The 17,541-nt window shown below is 42.8% G+C and overlaps 1 protein-coding gene across 1 annotated transcript; it reads left to right on the top strand.

The window, feature by feature from the left end:
* The first annotated feature begins 274 nt into the window (after positions 1-274).
* VSIG10L2 (V-set and immunoglobulin domain containing 10 like 2) lies at positions 275-17,430 on the top strand. Its single transcript, XM_063311366.1, has 12 exons — positions 275-353; positions 2,234-2,581; positions 5,192-5,464; positions 6,180-6,455; positions 8,126-8,386; positions 8,997-9,257; positions 10,184-10,474; positions 10,792-11,097; positions 14,625-14,747; positions 15,326-15,350; positions 16,092-16,216; positions 17,291-17,430. Exons 1-12 carry the CDS (start codon positions 275-277, stop codon positions 17,428-17,430), a joined length of 2,508 nt encoding a protein of 835 aa, XP_063167436.1.
* The last annotated feature ends 111 nt before the right edge of the window (positions 17,431-17,541 follow it).

Below are 17,541 nucleotides of genomic sequence, written 5' to 3'. Positions count from 1 at the left end.
ATGAGATTAAGAAGAAGAAATGAATAATTGAAGATTAATCTGCGATGATTCGGGGTAATCCGAGCCTAATGAGGGCTGCATTTTTTATCTTTGAGAGACTGAAAGAAGAGACTGAGAGACCTGTCCCTTGTTTCACAGAGGTTAGTAAGTCTGCAGGATGAACAGGAAGTGGAAAAAGTCCATTGCTTGCCTGGAAGCTAGGGAGATGTGCAGCTCTGGAAGGAACTAATAGTATCTATCTTCTGGTTCTTGTCTTGTGCAGTGACATGGAGCAATGGATTATGGATTGGCAAAGAACCTACAACTCAACAGCCTGCTGAAAATCATTTATATCCTCCCAGCAGTGGCTTATGGTGAGCAACTTGTTAGCAATCTTGCCAGACCAGCTGCGATGCAGAAAATACTATGTATGCCCACATATGAGGCAAGCAAAATATATTTCTTCTTTACTTGCGAGGCCCAGTGGTGGAATATTTACAGGGTCAGCCCTACAACAAGGTAACGGACTTGGATGGCGGATGTTAAGATACAGCTATGGCTGCCTTCTGCTTGTATGTTTTGAATTGTTCTCTTGTTGGTGGATATTGTAGCCTGGCTGAAGTCTCAGATGTGCTGGAGACTATGATACCAGGGCAAAGAAGGAGATTCAGCCAGGGGTAAAGAGGTGGTAGTACAGTATTCTCATCTGGGGTGTATGTGTTTCTTGAAAGAAAAAAAAGTTCGTATTCGTATTTCCAGTGTTATGTAACATGAGGACGCTTTCTAGGCCTCTTCCCCTAATTTATGTAACTGTAAATGTAAATTTCCTCAAAAAATTTTTTTTAAATGCAAATGACCTAGTTTTCATTCATTGCCACATCAGTTTCTGTGCTTTGGCGTTTGTTTTTCCAGTGTGAATTCTCCTAATATAAGCATTCTTTTTCAAGCCAGCCTATTGTCTGCAATTCAACGAGTCTAATTTTTGTAGATGCTTTTAATTTTTTAGACTCTCTTTGGGTTTCTTTTGAAATTTCTGAAGGGGCAAAAGGAATGCTGGAGAACTTTAATGCTGGCATTTGCATCTCGGAAAAATCCTGTGAGAACAGAATGCCAACATTTGCTTTCCAATGAAATTGTAGCAGCTGCTGTATGTGCAATGGGGCTGGTTCACCTTCTTCTGGGCCACCTTCTTCTTTGCCTAAAGCAGCCAAATGAGTTGGGTTGCCTGTAAATCTTTACTCAAGTGATTGCACCCCAATAGGTTCTGCTTTAAGATCAACAGTTGGTGAGACAGAAAGGCATCCAGAACAATGATTAGAACCTCAGTAGGAGGAAATTTAACCTTCTGATAGCAGCTTCTTCAGATTTCCACCTACTCTAACATATATAAACCCATGTTTGTTCATTTCTTATTCATTATTCAATATATTTAAACCATCTTCATTCTTTAGAATTCTGATGGGTGGGATGAAAACCAATCATATCAAAACAAAAGATAACCATACAGTGAGAACAAAACAATCAAGTATAACTTAATGTCAACATAGTGAAAATTTTCCTAGAGGTCTATAAAATTATCACATCCATCAGATGCAGGTGCTAGACTAAGGAAACCTAGCTGAGCAATAAACATGTATGAAGCACCCTGCTGGACCAGATCAAAGGCAACATTTTTTGGTCCACAGTCACAAGCTAAATACTTCTGGGAAACTTTTATGCAGGACAGGCACACCGAAAGGGGGTTTTATTTATTTATTTATTTATTTTCTATCCCACCTTTATTATTTTTATAAATAACTCAAGGCAGCAAACATACCAAATACTCCTTCCTCCTCCTCTTTTCCCCACAACAACAACCCTGTGAGGTGAGTTGGGCTGAGAGAGGGGGACTGGCCCAAGGTAACCCAGCCGGCTTTCATGCCTAAGGCGGGACTTGAGCTCACAGACTCCTGGTTTCTAGACCAGCACCTTAACCACTAGACCAACTGGCTCCCTCTTTTCCCTCTTACAAGTGCCCTAGAAACATTTTAAATAAATAAAAGTTAACCTGCTGCTCTGTTTGCCTTCTCAAAAAACTGGTCTTCAGTAGTACATGGATTCTATGCAGCTCTCATGTTCCTAAACTGAATGAGTGGAGAAGCAACTGACCAGTATTCATTAAATAAATCTGCTTGTGAGTCACTGGGGAGCCCTGAAAGCTTGGCATTGATTGATCAATTGATTGATCAATTGATTCATTAATTCTTCTCCCCAGATCAGCTTCTCCCTTTGGAAGATGCAGAATATGACGAGCAAGTGGTCAAAGGGGTGCGTGATCGCTCAGTGAGGCTGGCATGCGGTGACATAGTCCAGCCCATGGTTGTCTTCTGGAGTTTTACCAGACCAGGCACACTCATTCCCAGGGCTGTGGCCATCAGCAATGGCATTGAGTCCAAGGTGGAGAAGGCCTCTGCTGTTCTGGGGAATGTCAACTTGAGGAACAGCACCTTAGAGATTAAGAAGCTGCAAAAAGCTGCTGAAGGGCATTTCATGTGCCAAGCGATGTCTGAAGTGGATGGAGAGATCAAAGTGGCTTATTTCTACACCAAGCTTATCGTTTTGGGTAAGTAGTCACAGCTTCTGAGAAAATAGAGTGTTGTGGATGAAATGAGATGAGAGTTTATTTCCAGGACTTTCCCCCTGAACTTGCAAAGATGAAGAGGGACAAGGTTCAGTTCCCCACTTTACATAATCAAGTCAGGCCCAAAGGAACTATTCCTGCTTCTAAACAAAGACTCTGTACCCCAACTAATTCTTTCCTTGCTGAAAAGAAAGAAGTATCACTCACCTTTTACAAAGGCAGAGTGGAATTGACTAGATCCAGCCCCTATGACTGATTAAGGCAGACCTAATAAGGAAATTGCATAAAGTGGGTGATAGACACCTAATCCCATCCATGTTTCTCCCTTTGCTAACAAGAAACAATGGCTATTTCCATCACCCCTGACACCTCTAAAAAGCACAGTGTTTCTTAACCATAAAACATCTCTCCTTAAACAGACTGATCCAGTTTTCCCTATATGGCCCCAAGTTCCTGACAGCAAATCACAGCCCTAGAATTTTCTGCCCCACAATTCAAGGATACCAATGATGAAACATGTTATGACACAAGCTCCACCCCTTTTGTACTTGCATCACAATGCTGCATGCAACTATGTAAGCGCCAGAGTGTACATCCTGATATCACAATGCACATTTTTGTTTTTGCTTTTGTTGATAACACCTTGGCTTGCTGTGGACACCCCTGCATGTGTCCACTGATGAATCTGTTTTGTTCCATTTACATTCTGGTCAATGATTTTAAAATACCCATATGAAAATGCCCCCACATTACTTTTTACATGGAAAACCATGAGGCTTTGAGTTGGCTATTGTATGTAAGAGTTTTGGACTTGCAAGTTCCCAAAAGGATGGGTACTGAGGGTTTTGTAGAGGCACTTGCCTCTTCATCCTGGAGCTACATGGTCTGGATGAGTCCTACTGCAATCAGGTCAGCTGATGATGTAGAAATCCATCTGGGGATCTGGGGTCTTGGGCAAACAGCAGCAGGGTTTTTCATGTTTTGAACGGTCAAGGGGATGCATGAAGCTCAACATGGGGCATGCCAACTTGCTGTAGCCCTTCAAGATAAAAGGGTGCAGCAAAAGAGCTGGAGACCACCTTCCCCCAAGAAATCAATATTCCTTCCTGAAGTGGACCAGTTAAGGAGAAGGTGCTTTTCTGCTGGTGCATTGGAGAAACCCTATCCCAGATTTCTTTCATCTTGATTTGACATTCTGTGTAGGTCAAATGCTGCAAATGGCCTGTCAGTGTTGATGGTCACTGCCCAGCTATTCTTGACCCTGATCAGGGTGGTGGTGGGGGGCAAGTTATTAAAGCTGTTTGGCTGCTGGAGGATTCTTTCTCCCAGATATGCTCATGTCATTTATGTTCAGCAATGCCTCATCTTTGTCTTTGATCACCAGACAGCTTGATTTGTTTATTTTCCTTGGGCAGTTGGCCTGAGGTTTTCAGCAGACGGAGGGAGGGAAGAAGGATCCTCTATTGCAATTCTGAGGTACTAAAAAAACTGCATTACAAAACATACACCAAAGCCTGTGATTCCTGCCTCTTGTCTGAACAAGCCTGGGATGCTCTATAGAGTGTAAGCTGAAGTCCTTGCAGACTTCTATCCACTATATTTGCAGTATAAACCAGGATTAAGTCACCTTTTTGCTACTGAATCTTTGATACCTTTTTTCCCACTTGTTTGAGGGTGAGGGGTTATGTAAAATAGGTTCCTAAGTAAACTATGTTTTTCACCACATTGACATTATTTATTTTGGAAAAAAAAAGCCACCCAGCAGAAAAGTATTCAATCTTTAAAAAATTTAAATTATGCTGAATTTAGTTTCTGAGTTCTTGTCCCCGCACCCTCTCCACCCCCTAAAAAAGTGAGGAAGTTGGTTTGTCCACACAGGAAGTAAACCAGAAACGTGCCTTTTTTTTCCATCATAAAAGCTGCACAGCCTTTGAGTGATATGCTCTAAGTAATAGCCAGGGCCATGATAAAAACTGAATTTGGTTTCATTTCATTCATGTTGACTCAAATTTATGTATGATGAATGCGATTATTGTCCAGTCACATATTGAATCATTTCCTTGTTGAGTCATATTAAAAATTACAACTCCAATTTGATAGCCAGCTGGGGCTCAGTTGGATTTGGGGGGTCAAGTGATGCAGTGCTGGTCTGTCTTGTTGTGCATCTATGATATACAGTAATGTGCTTGGTTGTGGGTACATAAAAACACACCCACAAGCTTCTGTTTCTACTTCTTTGCCACATCCCCATTTCAGAGGCTTGTTGCGTAGGTAATATAAATTCTCAGCACACTAAAATCTGACCTTTAGGTGGGAGTGAACTTTTAGGTCAATAGTTGAATTGCCCATGTTTCTGCTTTAAGCTGATTGGATACACCACCAGAGGCAATATGTAATCTTTGGGTAGTTCTGTGGGTGATTGAAACCAGTTTCCTAATTAAAAAGAAATCAGTTTCCTAATTTAAAAGAAAAATGTGGAAGAGGGACCAGAAATTGATTTTTGTGTGTAAGATTGGTTTGGGTCATTTACATTTCTGTGTGAGCATGTCACTCTCTTCTTAACTTCTTAAGCTTTCCATTTGCTCTCCCCAGTCCCTGTCTCCAAGCCCTTCCTGCAGATAAACAATTCAACGCCTGTGGAAGGCATGCCTGTTGTGATGATCTGCACAGTGAAAGAAGGGACGCCTCCCATAGCATATTCTTGGCAGCGCCACACTAACCGAGATGGCATAGTAGTTCTTACTGAAGCACTGAATCTCTTAAACCTGACTTCAGCAAACCGGACATATATGGGTTGGTACACCTGCACAGCCCACAATGAGGTCAACAGCCAAACCAGCGACAGGATGTACCTCGATGTTATCTGTAAGCAACCGGTCAGCAGGGCCAACTTTTCCATTTGTGGGTAACTGTGTGTGCAGCCGGTCAGATCTTAACCTTGCCAGGTATAGATCATTAAATAAAACAGATAATGCCCAGTGAAGCAGATAGGATTTGGGATGTGCATGGCAAGAGCAAGAAAATAAATTAAATTCCCCAGTGTTTTAACTGGAACTAGTCTTTTGAATTCTCCACCAAATTTGCCAGGTGAGGAAGTGTGCACTTCTCCATATTTGTCCAGAAGAAAGAGATATTCTCTATCCCAGTGTTTCTCAACCTTGGCCACTTGAAGAGGTGTGGTCTTCAACTCCCAGAATTCTAGGAGTTGAAGTCCGCACATCTTCAAGTGGCCAAGGTTGAGAAACACTGTTCTATCCTTTTCTCAAGGGCAAAACTCCCCAGTAGCGACAGTGACTACACAACTGAAAAAGCCCCATCAAAGGAATCTGGGAAGGCTTCTGACCACTGGAGAGAGAATAGTACAATGAGGAATAAGGCATTCGCACCTGTCCCTTGGCCCCCTTTGCAAAAACATCATACTCCACCCATGAAAAACTTGATCATAATTCCCTCTCTTTTAAAACAGTTCTAAAACAAATGATCTTCCTTTTGACTGTGTGTGTGTGTGCACACATCTTCAAGTGAGTGTTGATTGCATCCTTCAGATTGCATCCTATTAACTACTCCTGATGTTCCATAGATGGTCCAGATGAGCCAGTGATCAGCGTGGAGCCATTTGCAATTAACCAACATGGCTTCTCAGCCAACGAACAAGAAGAGGTGATCATGACATGCCTAGCTCCTTCCAATCCTCCCAGCCACTACATTTGGTTCTACAACAGCTCTCAAGTCTACTCCGGACAGAAGTACGTGATCACCAGAATCTCACGGACTCAAACAGGCATCTACACTTGCCTAGCCCAGAATATGCACCTGAATACGCGGACCCAGGCCACTATCACCTTGACTGTCTATTGTAAGTTACCTTTTCCTGTCTTGTCTGGGCATGAGATTTTAGCATGTTCTGTTGCTTCCTATCCCTCTGTCTTCTAGATCTTTTTTTTTTTTTAATTTTCACTATTCCAAACATTACCATCCTGGCACCGCTGAAGAGGTGCCAAAATAAAAATGTCAACATAATTTTAGTGTAAAATATTAGTTCAAAAAGAAGGTGGCAAATGCCTCTTCTACGGTGGTTTCCATGCTGATGTTCCTGTACCGTAGCAAGATTTCCGCTTCTCTTCTGACAGAATGTTGGACAGTTCTTGCTCTGTACCATCCATAGTGCAGTCTTCTCTTCATCTGGGCCAAAATCCCTTACCTCTATTCTGTTCTCTCTGGTCAGATTCTTCAAATTCTCTTTTTTGCAAAAGAAAAATGAAGGCTGAAGAGTTCAGTGATTTCTGTATGGGATAGCCACGGAGAAGGAGGCCAACTTGTTAAAAGAATTAATACAAGGGGAAAGCAGTTGTTGGTCCTTGTTGCTTTTGTATCTTGCAGCAGAAAGCAGGCAGACTTTTTTCAGGTGGACCAAAGCAGGTTCTTGGTTGTACTGTTTGATGCCTGATGGATCATTGAAAGGATGTTTGATACAATATTGACAAATTACCCTGGCAATCTTCAAACCAAGCAACACTTCAAAGACCAACCTGCATGATCCTCAGACTCCCTGAAATAAAGTAGAGCCACCTTACATCTGCATCATCATATGGTGCAGCTTTACCTGGATGGTACCATAAAGAATTTGGGGGGTGGGGAGAATCTCATTTTCCTAATGCTTTTTTACAAAACAAATGCATAAATAAAATCATCATCCTACACAGGAAACAATCTTACCTGAGATCAGGGCTAGCACTTACATAGGACATTTTTTCATTGGAGAACAGTTCAAAGATACCGATCCACCATCCAGATCTCAAGACTTTATAATGGATTCATGTAATGCTGTTGCACTGGTGACTGCATTCTTAAGCAAGAAACAAGATAAGTGAAGGTATTTATAAAGGTGGAAGGCCAAGGAAATTCAAAGCTTAAGAAAAATACAAGGTTGCCAAAATGGCAATCCATAAATTATGAGCTTGCCCATGTGACTCTCAGCTCCAAGGTTTAGTGCAACTACCAATGGAAAGGCAGTGCTTTGTAGAGGCTGTAAAGAGTAATAGCAATAAATCCTTTCCCCCAGGTTCTTTCCCCATCAAGGAACACCTGCAAGCAGGCAGTTGTCAACTTATTTTTTTTGCAGCAGGGTCTTTCTGTGTCTTCTAGCCATTTGAGACCAGATCAGTCATCAGAGCTTTCCCCAGTATGCTAATGCAAAGGATAGGGAAATATCTGCTGAATCTCCTGCTACTGGCCAAGAAGTCATTAGATTCTGAGAGGGAAATGCACAAACTGCTGGTCAACTTTGGGTACAAGCTGGCTGGTGAGAGCAATGTCTTTCCCTATAATATGTGTGGGGGTGGGGGAGATGGACTCAAACATCTTGTGGGTCAAACAAGCCTTTGGGTCTAATCCAAGAGCAGCAGGGAAGGGACCCTGCTTTTCACCACCATCACAACCCATTTTGGATCATGATTTCCTCCATGGATGTTTTTGGCACCAGTAAGTCCTCGTTGCTGTTGATATGATGTTTACCCCTATGCACAGATCTGCCCAAGGGACAGCTCAGCTGCATGTTGCTGCCTGCTACCAATTTCCAAGACCTTGCTCTGCATTGTTCATGGCAAGGGGGATTCCCTTCAGTGCAGTTGCGGTGGGTAAAATCGAGGGCAGAAGAAAACAACACAGGAACCTACTCCAATGCTATTCAAATCCATCGGGGTGCAGATGTTCCCAATGGGACTTCATATATATGTCTGGCTTCCCATCCGGCACTGAGAAAGGATACTGTTTGCAGGACCACTGTCTGTGAGTACCAACCTCCTGCTATTCTCAAAGACAGATGTTGAGACTCCCAAGTGTTGATGCTGAAATGCCATTTATGGTACCAATCCATTATTAATTAGTCTTCCCTTTCTTTTCTTTTAATGAAATGCAGCTATGGGGACCTGCAACATAGAACTCTGTGCAGATCAGGATGGTTACTAACCCTCTTATACTACTGGTGGAAGGCATTGCAACATTCAGTCCCAACCACTTGGATTGTCTCTAAAATTAAGTCCAGAGAGAAGCTCATAATTCTTCTAAATCAAGTCATTACTTAAAGCACAGTTGTATAATCTGAGGCTCCAGGGCCATATGAAGCCCCTGAAATCTTTCAGTATCACCCCCAGAGATTTTCCAAAGTTGTCATATTAAAAACTATAATTTACAAATAGGTAATAAGAAATATTTGGCTGGAGCATGAGTTTATTAACTTTGTTTAAATTTAATCAAATTAAAATAATAAGGGAACTTTCTCCTGTACTGTATCTTTGTATTGACCCTGCAGTAGGGAAAGAAAAAAAAGAACAAGAAGTTGCCTTCATGAGCTTGGCATGCTTATGTAGCTGAAAAGCTAACCTACAATTTATTGCAGGGGTTCCAAATGGGAGCTTGACCTGCAGTGTGGTGGCGACCAAACAGAATGAATTCCTCATGTTGACCTGTGACTGGGCAGGTGGAGAACCTCAGGTGACACTCTGGTGGAGAGACTGGAGGCACCATGTGCTGGGAGGGCTGAAACCATCACACAATGTCTTTGTCATGAAGCCCAACACCACCCTTGGAGGCAAGGAGTTCACCTGCATGGCAGCTCACCCTCTGTGGGCAAGAGCTGCTGAGTGCCACGTCCGGCTGGGTAAGCAGATGAATATGGGTGAGGAAAGGATAACAGCTTTTGCTCACTGAAGGGTCCAAAGAGGATTGATTGGCTCATTAGAGTGTGTAGGGCACTGCTCCATCAGGTTTACCTGCTCCAAGCCAATCCCTTCCTCCCAGTCTTTTTCACAGTTACAACCAAATCACGGAATAGAATTGTCCTCTGGTGCTATACTTGGCCTTATCAGTCAAGAAGCAAGAGCCACCTTTGATCTGGGGCTCAATCCTAGGTTTCCTCCAATTTAAAAAGGTTAGGTAGCAAATAGCAGAGAAGTCCTTTCTCTTCCTGAGAGGTTGGAGGATTGTTGCAAAGCAGGAAAAATCCAGGACGAGTAAACTTTTTGGGCTGGTAGGACATTTTGAGAATATGCAGAGCTACTTTCACAATATGGCTGCCATGGTGGGCTTTGCTAGTCAAAAACTGGTCATTTACTAGAATGTAAATCTATGAGGTTGTTCCCACCCTCCTCCTTTGGACAGCCCACCTGGATGCTTCCTACCATCTCAGTTTATATTTTTCTGCTGGGAAGGTAGACAAGCTTCCAAGCAAAGCATTAGGAATCTGGAGCCTTCCAGATGCTGTTGGAATGGAGCTCCAATCATCCCTAACCATTGGTAATGCTGGCTGAAGCTGACTAGAGTTCAGTCCTACCAATATATGGAAGGCCACAACTTCCCATCCCTGCCCTTTGCATCTTTGCAGCTTAGTAGGAGGGAGAATTCTGACAGATGAAATTTCTCTCTTGGGAAATTTATTTATAGGATTTCTGCCAACCGTCTGGATGTTAAAGGCAAAGAGCCTCCATGGAGCGGAGGGAAAGGTCACAACCTTGTCACTGCTCTCTCTCTCTCAGGCTGATGTTTTTGAGACTTGGGTCCTTTTACTCTGCTTTGTTTTCTGCACAGAACCTCCCAAGGTTATGGTGGAAAGGACCAATGTGTCACTGTTTGAAGGCAGTGAGGTCCAGTTGGCCTGCTTCCTCCAAGGTGCCTATCTGGGGTCAGAAGTCTTCTGGTACAATAATAAGAACCAGGCAATTACAGCAAGCACTAGGAAATACCGACTGCAACAGGAGAATACTTGGTTTAATTTGACCCTCCAGGACACAGAATGGATACGGGATAGCGGCACGTACCGCTGTGCTGCCATAAATGCCGTGGGCAATGCCTCTGCCACCATCAGTCTCCAGGTTAAAAGTAAGTTGATATGTGCCACAAAGCCCCCTAAGATCTACCAAAACTGGGAAGCACCAATCCATGAAGTGGGAATACCGTGTCCACATCTGTCTTCCAATCCCCCCCCCCCCAAGTTTTCTTCTTCCCCTGCAAAAGAGGGTCCTGCTTCTCTAGCTTATTCTTATGCTTTGAATTTCTTTCTACAGTAATTTTTCTTAGTGATGGTTTGCGTTTTATTGCCACGGGGTGGTGGGGGATCCTGGCATTTGTTTTTCTCTGTCATGCCCTTGCTTCTCAAACTAAACAAGCTCCCAAAAAGCCTTTTCTCTTCTTGGCAGAATACCCCCACCCACCCAATGTGACTATCAGCAGACTGATGTACACACGCCAGCGTACAGAGGTAGAACTGGAATGGGAAACTCAAGGTTCAGGAAACCTGACTGGCTTTGTGGTCCAGAGGAGAGAAGCAAAAAAGACCGCCCCGAAGCAGATGGCCAGCAGCTGGGAGACAGTGGCCAACAACATTGACCCTGATGTCCGTGGCCGGAAGCTGGGTGGTCTGGATCCTGCAGTGGTCTATGCTTTCCGGATCCTTGCTGTCAACCACCGCACCACTGGGTATCCCTCTGAAGTGAAGACCCCAGGTGCATTAGAGTAGCTAGCTATATTGATTGCATCCTCATGCAGGCGGCATGGGAAACCTGCTGTTTTGGAAGCTGTTCTTCTAAAGGAACAGGAGTTTATTAGTTGGGATAGAGGCAGTTGAGCATTCAGATGAGAGAAACAAGCCTGGTCCTTTCTGCACACAGGAGAGAGTGGCACTTGCTGGGGATGCTAGAAAGAACAGCAGGATTTGGTTTTATTTATACGTGCAGTCTGTAATTCCACCTCTTTTTCTATTAGACGTGGTGAGACTTCGAATTTTTATTTGGCCAGAGCTTTAAAAAAAAAATCCAGAAATAGAGCAAACTCAGAAACTCCAAGAGGGTCTCTGCTAATTCCTCAGCAGGGTTAACTCAGCAGGAGTAATCAATTAATTAATATGCATGTACGCAAACCATCTTGCAGGCAGAATTTTAGGGTAAGCCAGTAGATCTAAGGCACGAGTCCCCATGTTGCAGTTACTTATAATGTAATCTGTTTGGTATCGGCTTGGCAGGATCTGGAAACCCAACCACTGTGGTTTGTAAGCCATGGATCATAATTTGATGCATTTGATCATAGCCAGTTATGAGTTACTGTATTTAATAGACAGTGGTCAAATAAACTATAGCTGAGTATGATGCTCAAAATCAATGAGTTATTTTAGAAATCTTAATTTAACCTTCAAGGCCTTTATTCTGAGTGTTATGTTGGTATGGCAGGGCATGATCCACAATCCTTTAGAAACTGTTCAAGCATGGTTGGCCAATGGAAATTCAGCATGACCTGTGTGATTACTATAGTTTCAACAATTTCCATTGGATGAGCTCAAGGGAGAGGGCACATCAAATTCTTGCTTCTGTGAGATTACACTGAGACAATGAAGGTACTGTGACATACTTTCAATCTACAGTAGTTCTTATATTGGACTTAGGCCCTTCCAGCCTAGATTAGAAAATTTAATGGACACTTCATTGATTAGCCAGTCCTTGTTGTTCCTTACTCCCTCTCAAAGCCTGACTGTGCTGCCTCAGTTCCTGGAAACAGCTTCTCAAGTAGACAGTCCTGATCTAACTAGGAAAATATGGCTGACCTGATCAAAGGCTACTTCCCATATTCAATCCAGAGTGCTCTTCAGTTTGGAACAACAACAATTATTACTGTGATGGTGATGGAGATGGAGATGGAGGTGGTGGTGGTGGAAGAATGACCAGAAAGAACCATTTCTGCCATTGCTTCTTCCAGAGCATCTGTTTTGAGTCTCTCTTTGCATTCTGTTGTGCTGTTGTACCTCTGTATTAGGTGTCCAGGTGGTCCTCTCTCTGTCTTCCTCTATTGCATGGGATCTGCAGATCTAGGTGGTATGAGTGGCTGCATGCCACTCTCAAGGTGGGGATCAGGTCGGGGAGGTGGTGTTTGACAGGATTTTCATCTCTGTGTGACATCACTTCTTAATTGCATGGTTAGATTAATCTTTCCTGCCCTGGATTTTTTTCTCCTTTTTCTGGGAAATGTACTTCACCTTCTTAGCATGTGGTAGAGCCCCTTACAAAGGAATCCCTTGGCTTGCTCACTTGGTTGTGGTGAAAAATCTCCACCCACATTGATAGACTTGTGATAGAAGAGTGACAAAATACAAAGAAATGAAAGGTCCTTATGCAGCAGAAAAGACCTGGCCACTTGATCGGATGGGCATTTTAGATTGCATCTGCTATCCTTCCTCTGAATTAATAAGCCTGTGGGAACCCTGACTTGAACAGGGTTCCTGTTGCCTACACATGGAAAGTTTGGCATACAATTTGTAATTGTGTAGAAACTCCAGTCAGCCTGAATATGTAGATAATGGGCAGGGGGGGTAGCCATGTCATTATAATCTGGTTGGAGGAGAATAAGAGAAATGTAAGCAACATTTCCTGTTCTTGATGTTGCTTCCATGTCTCTCACATGCCAATGTCCCAGGTCTGCTCTGCAGAAGCAGGAAGCGGGATTTGATCAGGCTGCACAAGAGCAAAGTTGTCCTGTTTTCTGCCCTCAATCTTCTCGGTGCATCTTGATTGAATGCTGCCATATTCGGACAAATATGGCCACCTCATACTTTCTCCTCATAAGGGCTGCAGCTGTTGCAACAAGCAAGCCTGGATGCAGGTTGGAGAGAGCTGTTGGAAGGTGCAAAGCAAAATGAAATGCTCAAGAAAAACAAGCAAAGTATTCTCTTGGAAAAACGGAGGCGATTGGAAACAGATGTGGGGTGGAATATCGCTTGGAGTCCTGGAAGGCCAGCAAAGAGTTTGTGTAAAGCCTCATTGAGGGTTTCCTTTGGCAGAGAAAGAATCGTCCTGAGATGCAGAGATGCCGAGGGCCAGAACGACTTGTTAACACGAGAGATCCGTAATTGGATCTCCTGATATTTTAAGAAAATAGTCATCTTTTAAATTAGCTGCAGGGGAAAGGGAGGGGGGCAAATTTAATCAGGACAGAGACCCTTGCTTAACCTCATTCCCTTTGACATTGCCCCAAACCAGTTTCCCCCTAAAAAGCTTTAATCACTTTGCCCAGGAATGGGGTGTGTGTTGGGGGGGGAGATGTCCTACATATGAGGCACTCTGATAATGGTTTGCAAAGAGGGTTTATCCATTCAGACAAACACAGCCTTTACATCTAGTAGAGGTAGTAGCAACTCTTCTAGTTTTTAAAGCAGACCAACAGTAGGACTATTTCATGCATGAGGTTCAGCTATATCTCAAAGGAACAGTAAAAACCAAAATAATGATTATCCTATACTATAATTTACTACAGTTATTCCCAGGAGAGTTAACAATACTTTGTGTTTGAGGGAGAAGGAAAGGAAGAAACATAAAAACTTGTTGAAGTATTTTTTACAGGTAGCTATTGCAGAAAGAGTAACCCCATGGAGGGTTTCTTGGTACCTTCAAAGAATCTTATCCTAACTGAACTATATAATTTTACTTTTAAAAAAATTATGGGTGAAGTGGGGGGATGCCATGTTGAAATGTGGATATTCATTTCCAAGAAGGCTTCTGAGGCTGACATGATTCCTATAAGCTTTCTTAGGACATAAGAATGGTAACTGTTGGTACCCCCTGGTACTTTCTTCAGAAGTTGTGTACATCTGAAAAGCAAAGAAGCTGAAATATCACAAGACATTGTTGAGTCAGTGATGGGTCATCATTTTGCCTTCTGATACATAGGTATTCTCCAAGTAACCCATCTTGGCAGACATTTTATAAACAACAAACCTATGGAGCTCAAACTGTTGTTTCAGGAACCTTCTTCTTAAAGGGTGAAACAGATGTCTCATCCATGTGCCTCTGCTCCCATAAACCTCTAGCCAGATGGTGGATTTGATGAGCTGGATATCAGTCCATCTGGAAATCATTGGGTTGGAGAAGGAGAGGCTAAAATAACAGAAAAGAGAAATGAACATCTGGCACTTCATTCACCAAAGCCTTGAAGAACTGATCCTGGTAGAACTCCACTGCCTTCATCTACTGCTTCTTCTCTCTTGCAGCTGACCCTCCTTTCAATGCATATCCTGCAGTGATTGGTGCTGCTGTGGCAGGAATGATTGTGGCAACAGTCACCTCTCTTCTAGTTTTTCAGTACATCATTCGGAACCGGGAGAATAATCCAAGTGAGTGGTAGCTGCTGTGGGGGCCATCAGCAGCTAGGTTATGGGATCTCTGGAAATCCTTCCTAAGGCTTTTCTTCAAGGACAAAAAGGCAGAAAGTGTTGTTGCCCACTCCTCTTTCTGGGAAGTCATTTCAGTGTTTGTCTCCTCATTTTAGCCTTGCCATCAGGCCAAAGGTTCTGGGGCAGTTATGGTTATGTTTCTCTTCACTTTAGCAAGTTTTGTGGGCTAAAAACTTATGATAAAGCAGCAACAGATAATACTGAAAAGACCGCTAAAGTAGTTTTGTATTGGAAGGTAGGGAGGGGATAGTAAAATAGGCCATTGTACCACAGTAGAGAGCCACCATTAAGCAGATTTTGTACTTACCATTTGCCCTAACAGGCTGGAAATATGGTGTTCTGAGATGGTGGTGGAGGAGTGTAATTGCAAATTCTCCATACAAGATAGGACATGACATTGCCATGGGGAGACTATCTCTAGAGTCCTTGTTAATGTTCCCTCATAGTAGTTTTTAGGACAGAGTTCAGATTAGCTAAAAATAGCTTCTAAAATGGGATTTCTTTCTTTTATCAAATAGGGTTACATGACCTGCTCTTCAGGATGTAAGTGGCACCTTATTTTTTCTTCTTTGCCTCTTCTTTGTTTCCTTTCTCCCTTTGAATTCTTGCTCTTATTCCCTCTCATCAATCTACAGCAACTTTCTCCAATGTCCCATCCTCTGCCTATCTTGGGCTACAACACCAGTCATCCCCAGAGAACACGGGAGCCCCAGAACAACACATCTGAAGAGGACCTGTTTGGGAAAGGCTGGCTAACATTACCAGCCACCTGTATCAAGAACCTTCTGAGCTGCAACAAATGTGTTATCCCTAAAGTTTCTCCTTTTGTATTTTCCAGAACTCACCGTGGATATTAACATGACATTGATATTAAAAGGACGATTTAGATAATCTAGAGACGCATACAGGCAGGCATGCTTTGTCATTTATTTATTTAATCAATCGATATTGCTGCCCAATTCACTAACTGTAACTCTGGGTGGCTAATGTAGGATTAAAACCAATACCATTTTGACAGAATCAAAACCACAAGAAAGCATGACACAATCAAGACCAACCCACAATAATTAAATAACATCCATTGCAGTTAGGCTCATCTACCGCTCTGGCCCACTGCCTGGGGGAAAAGCAAGGCTTCAAGTCCTTATGAAAGACCAGCAGGATTTCACAAAGTTTTGGCAATATCTGGACTGGTCATCTTTTCACTTTCAAGGTGGTGGTTATAGCAGTGCAGGTAGTAAGGACTAGCAAATAGCAATGGGCTAATGCATCCCTTCTCTTTAGGGCTGGTGCTGAAACTCATGAGCATATCAGGACTCCAGAAGATGCTGAGATGCCAACAGGAATGAGGGATGCAGCCAGTGAGCAGGTTGGAGAGACTTCCACAGCAACTCGAGAAACACCAGCAGGTAAACTGGTGATAAATCTCAGAGATGTCTCAGCACATTTCCTTATCTGAATGGATAAACCCAAGAGCAGACAGACTGTGTGGAGCCTGAAATATTTTCTTGACAGCACTGGAAAAGAACCCTTGAAGGTAGAAAGTTTTGCCAAACAGTTTCTGTTTGTGGCATCTTCGGGTCAGCTATTAGAAAAATTTCAGGAAATCAAAATTCTGCAAGTAAATGTGGCTTTTGGGGCAACACCCAAGTCCTGCTTTCCTAGGATGCTACATCATGCAGGGGTGTTCTTCAAGACATCTTTCATCTATGAGCCAAAGTTAGGTGGGTGTATAGATATGCCACTGGCCACAATACTTTTTTGTCTACAGGCTCAGTTTCCATATTCGGCTACACATTTCCCAGGAAAAGTAGCCAATCAATATATATATATATATTTTTAAAGAGGCTGTTTAGGACTTGATGACTAAAGGAATATCCTCACCCAGATTCGCACTGCTGAGAGGCAAGCCATTGTTTAAACTGAACAACAGCTGTCTTTTTTTTTTTTTGGAAGAGAGAGCTATTTGTGAAGAATACACAGCTCCTCAAAATGCATAGAAATTGTTTCCTTGTTCCGATAATCAAAGAGAGACTTTATAAATGGCAGGGATCCATGAGTGTCTTGATTTCTTTCAGATTTCTAGTTTGTACATTGGTGAAGACAGCAGGCTCATTGCATGTTCCCCTTTGGTCTGGCCATGCATCCCTCTGTTTTGGCCTTTCTGTGGCCTAGTTTGTTCTAGAACAGCATGCACATGAAACACACTGATTACAAAACAAACCTCCTTACCCTCAGTTGTTATTGGTAGCCTTTGATTATGTTTTGGTGTTGAACACAAATCTGCAAATCATTGAGACAAAAATGGTAACAGCTGGGCTTCAGAATTTGTTTAGATATTGCTCTTCTTGCATCAGCCAATAGGCACTTGTTTTATTTATTTATGTGTGTGTGTATACACACACACACACATACATACACACATACACTGTATGTATGTATGTGTGTGTGTATATATATGTGTGTGTGTGTGTTTTCTGCAGAAGCAAGTCTGAAGGAAGCGATGGTGATCTCAGAAGATCCAGCAGGGGCCCAGGAAGATGAATCAGCCCCCAGCCCTTCTCCAAAAGATCCTACTGAAGACCCAGTTAATGTTACAATCACAGTGACAGCCACCCCATGACTACCAGTAAATCTGAATCTTCAGTAGGCAAGGTAGGATAGGTGGAACAAAGATCTTCTTGACCAGCAAAAGACAGATAAAAGCACTGGGAACAACTGTGGTGCACTGAAC

This window comes from Candoia aspera, chromosome 9 (assembly GCF_035149785.1).
Source record: "Candoia aspera isolate rCanAsp1 chromosome 9, rCanAsp1.hap2, whole genome shotgun sequence".
In the NCBI taxonomy this organism is placed as follows: domain Eukaryota; kingdom Metazoa; phylum Chordata; class Lepidosauria; order Squamata; family Boidae; genus Candoia; species Candoia aspera.
The sequence above is the reverse complement of the archived record's forward strand: the minus strand, read 5'-3'. Positions and strand labels throughout refer to the sequence as shown.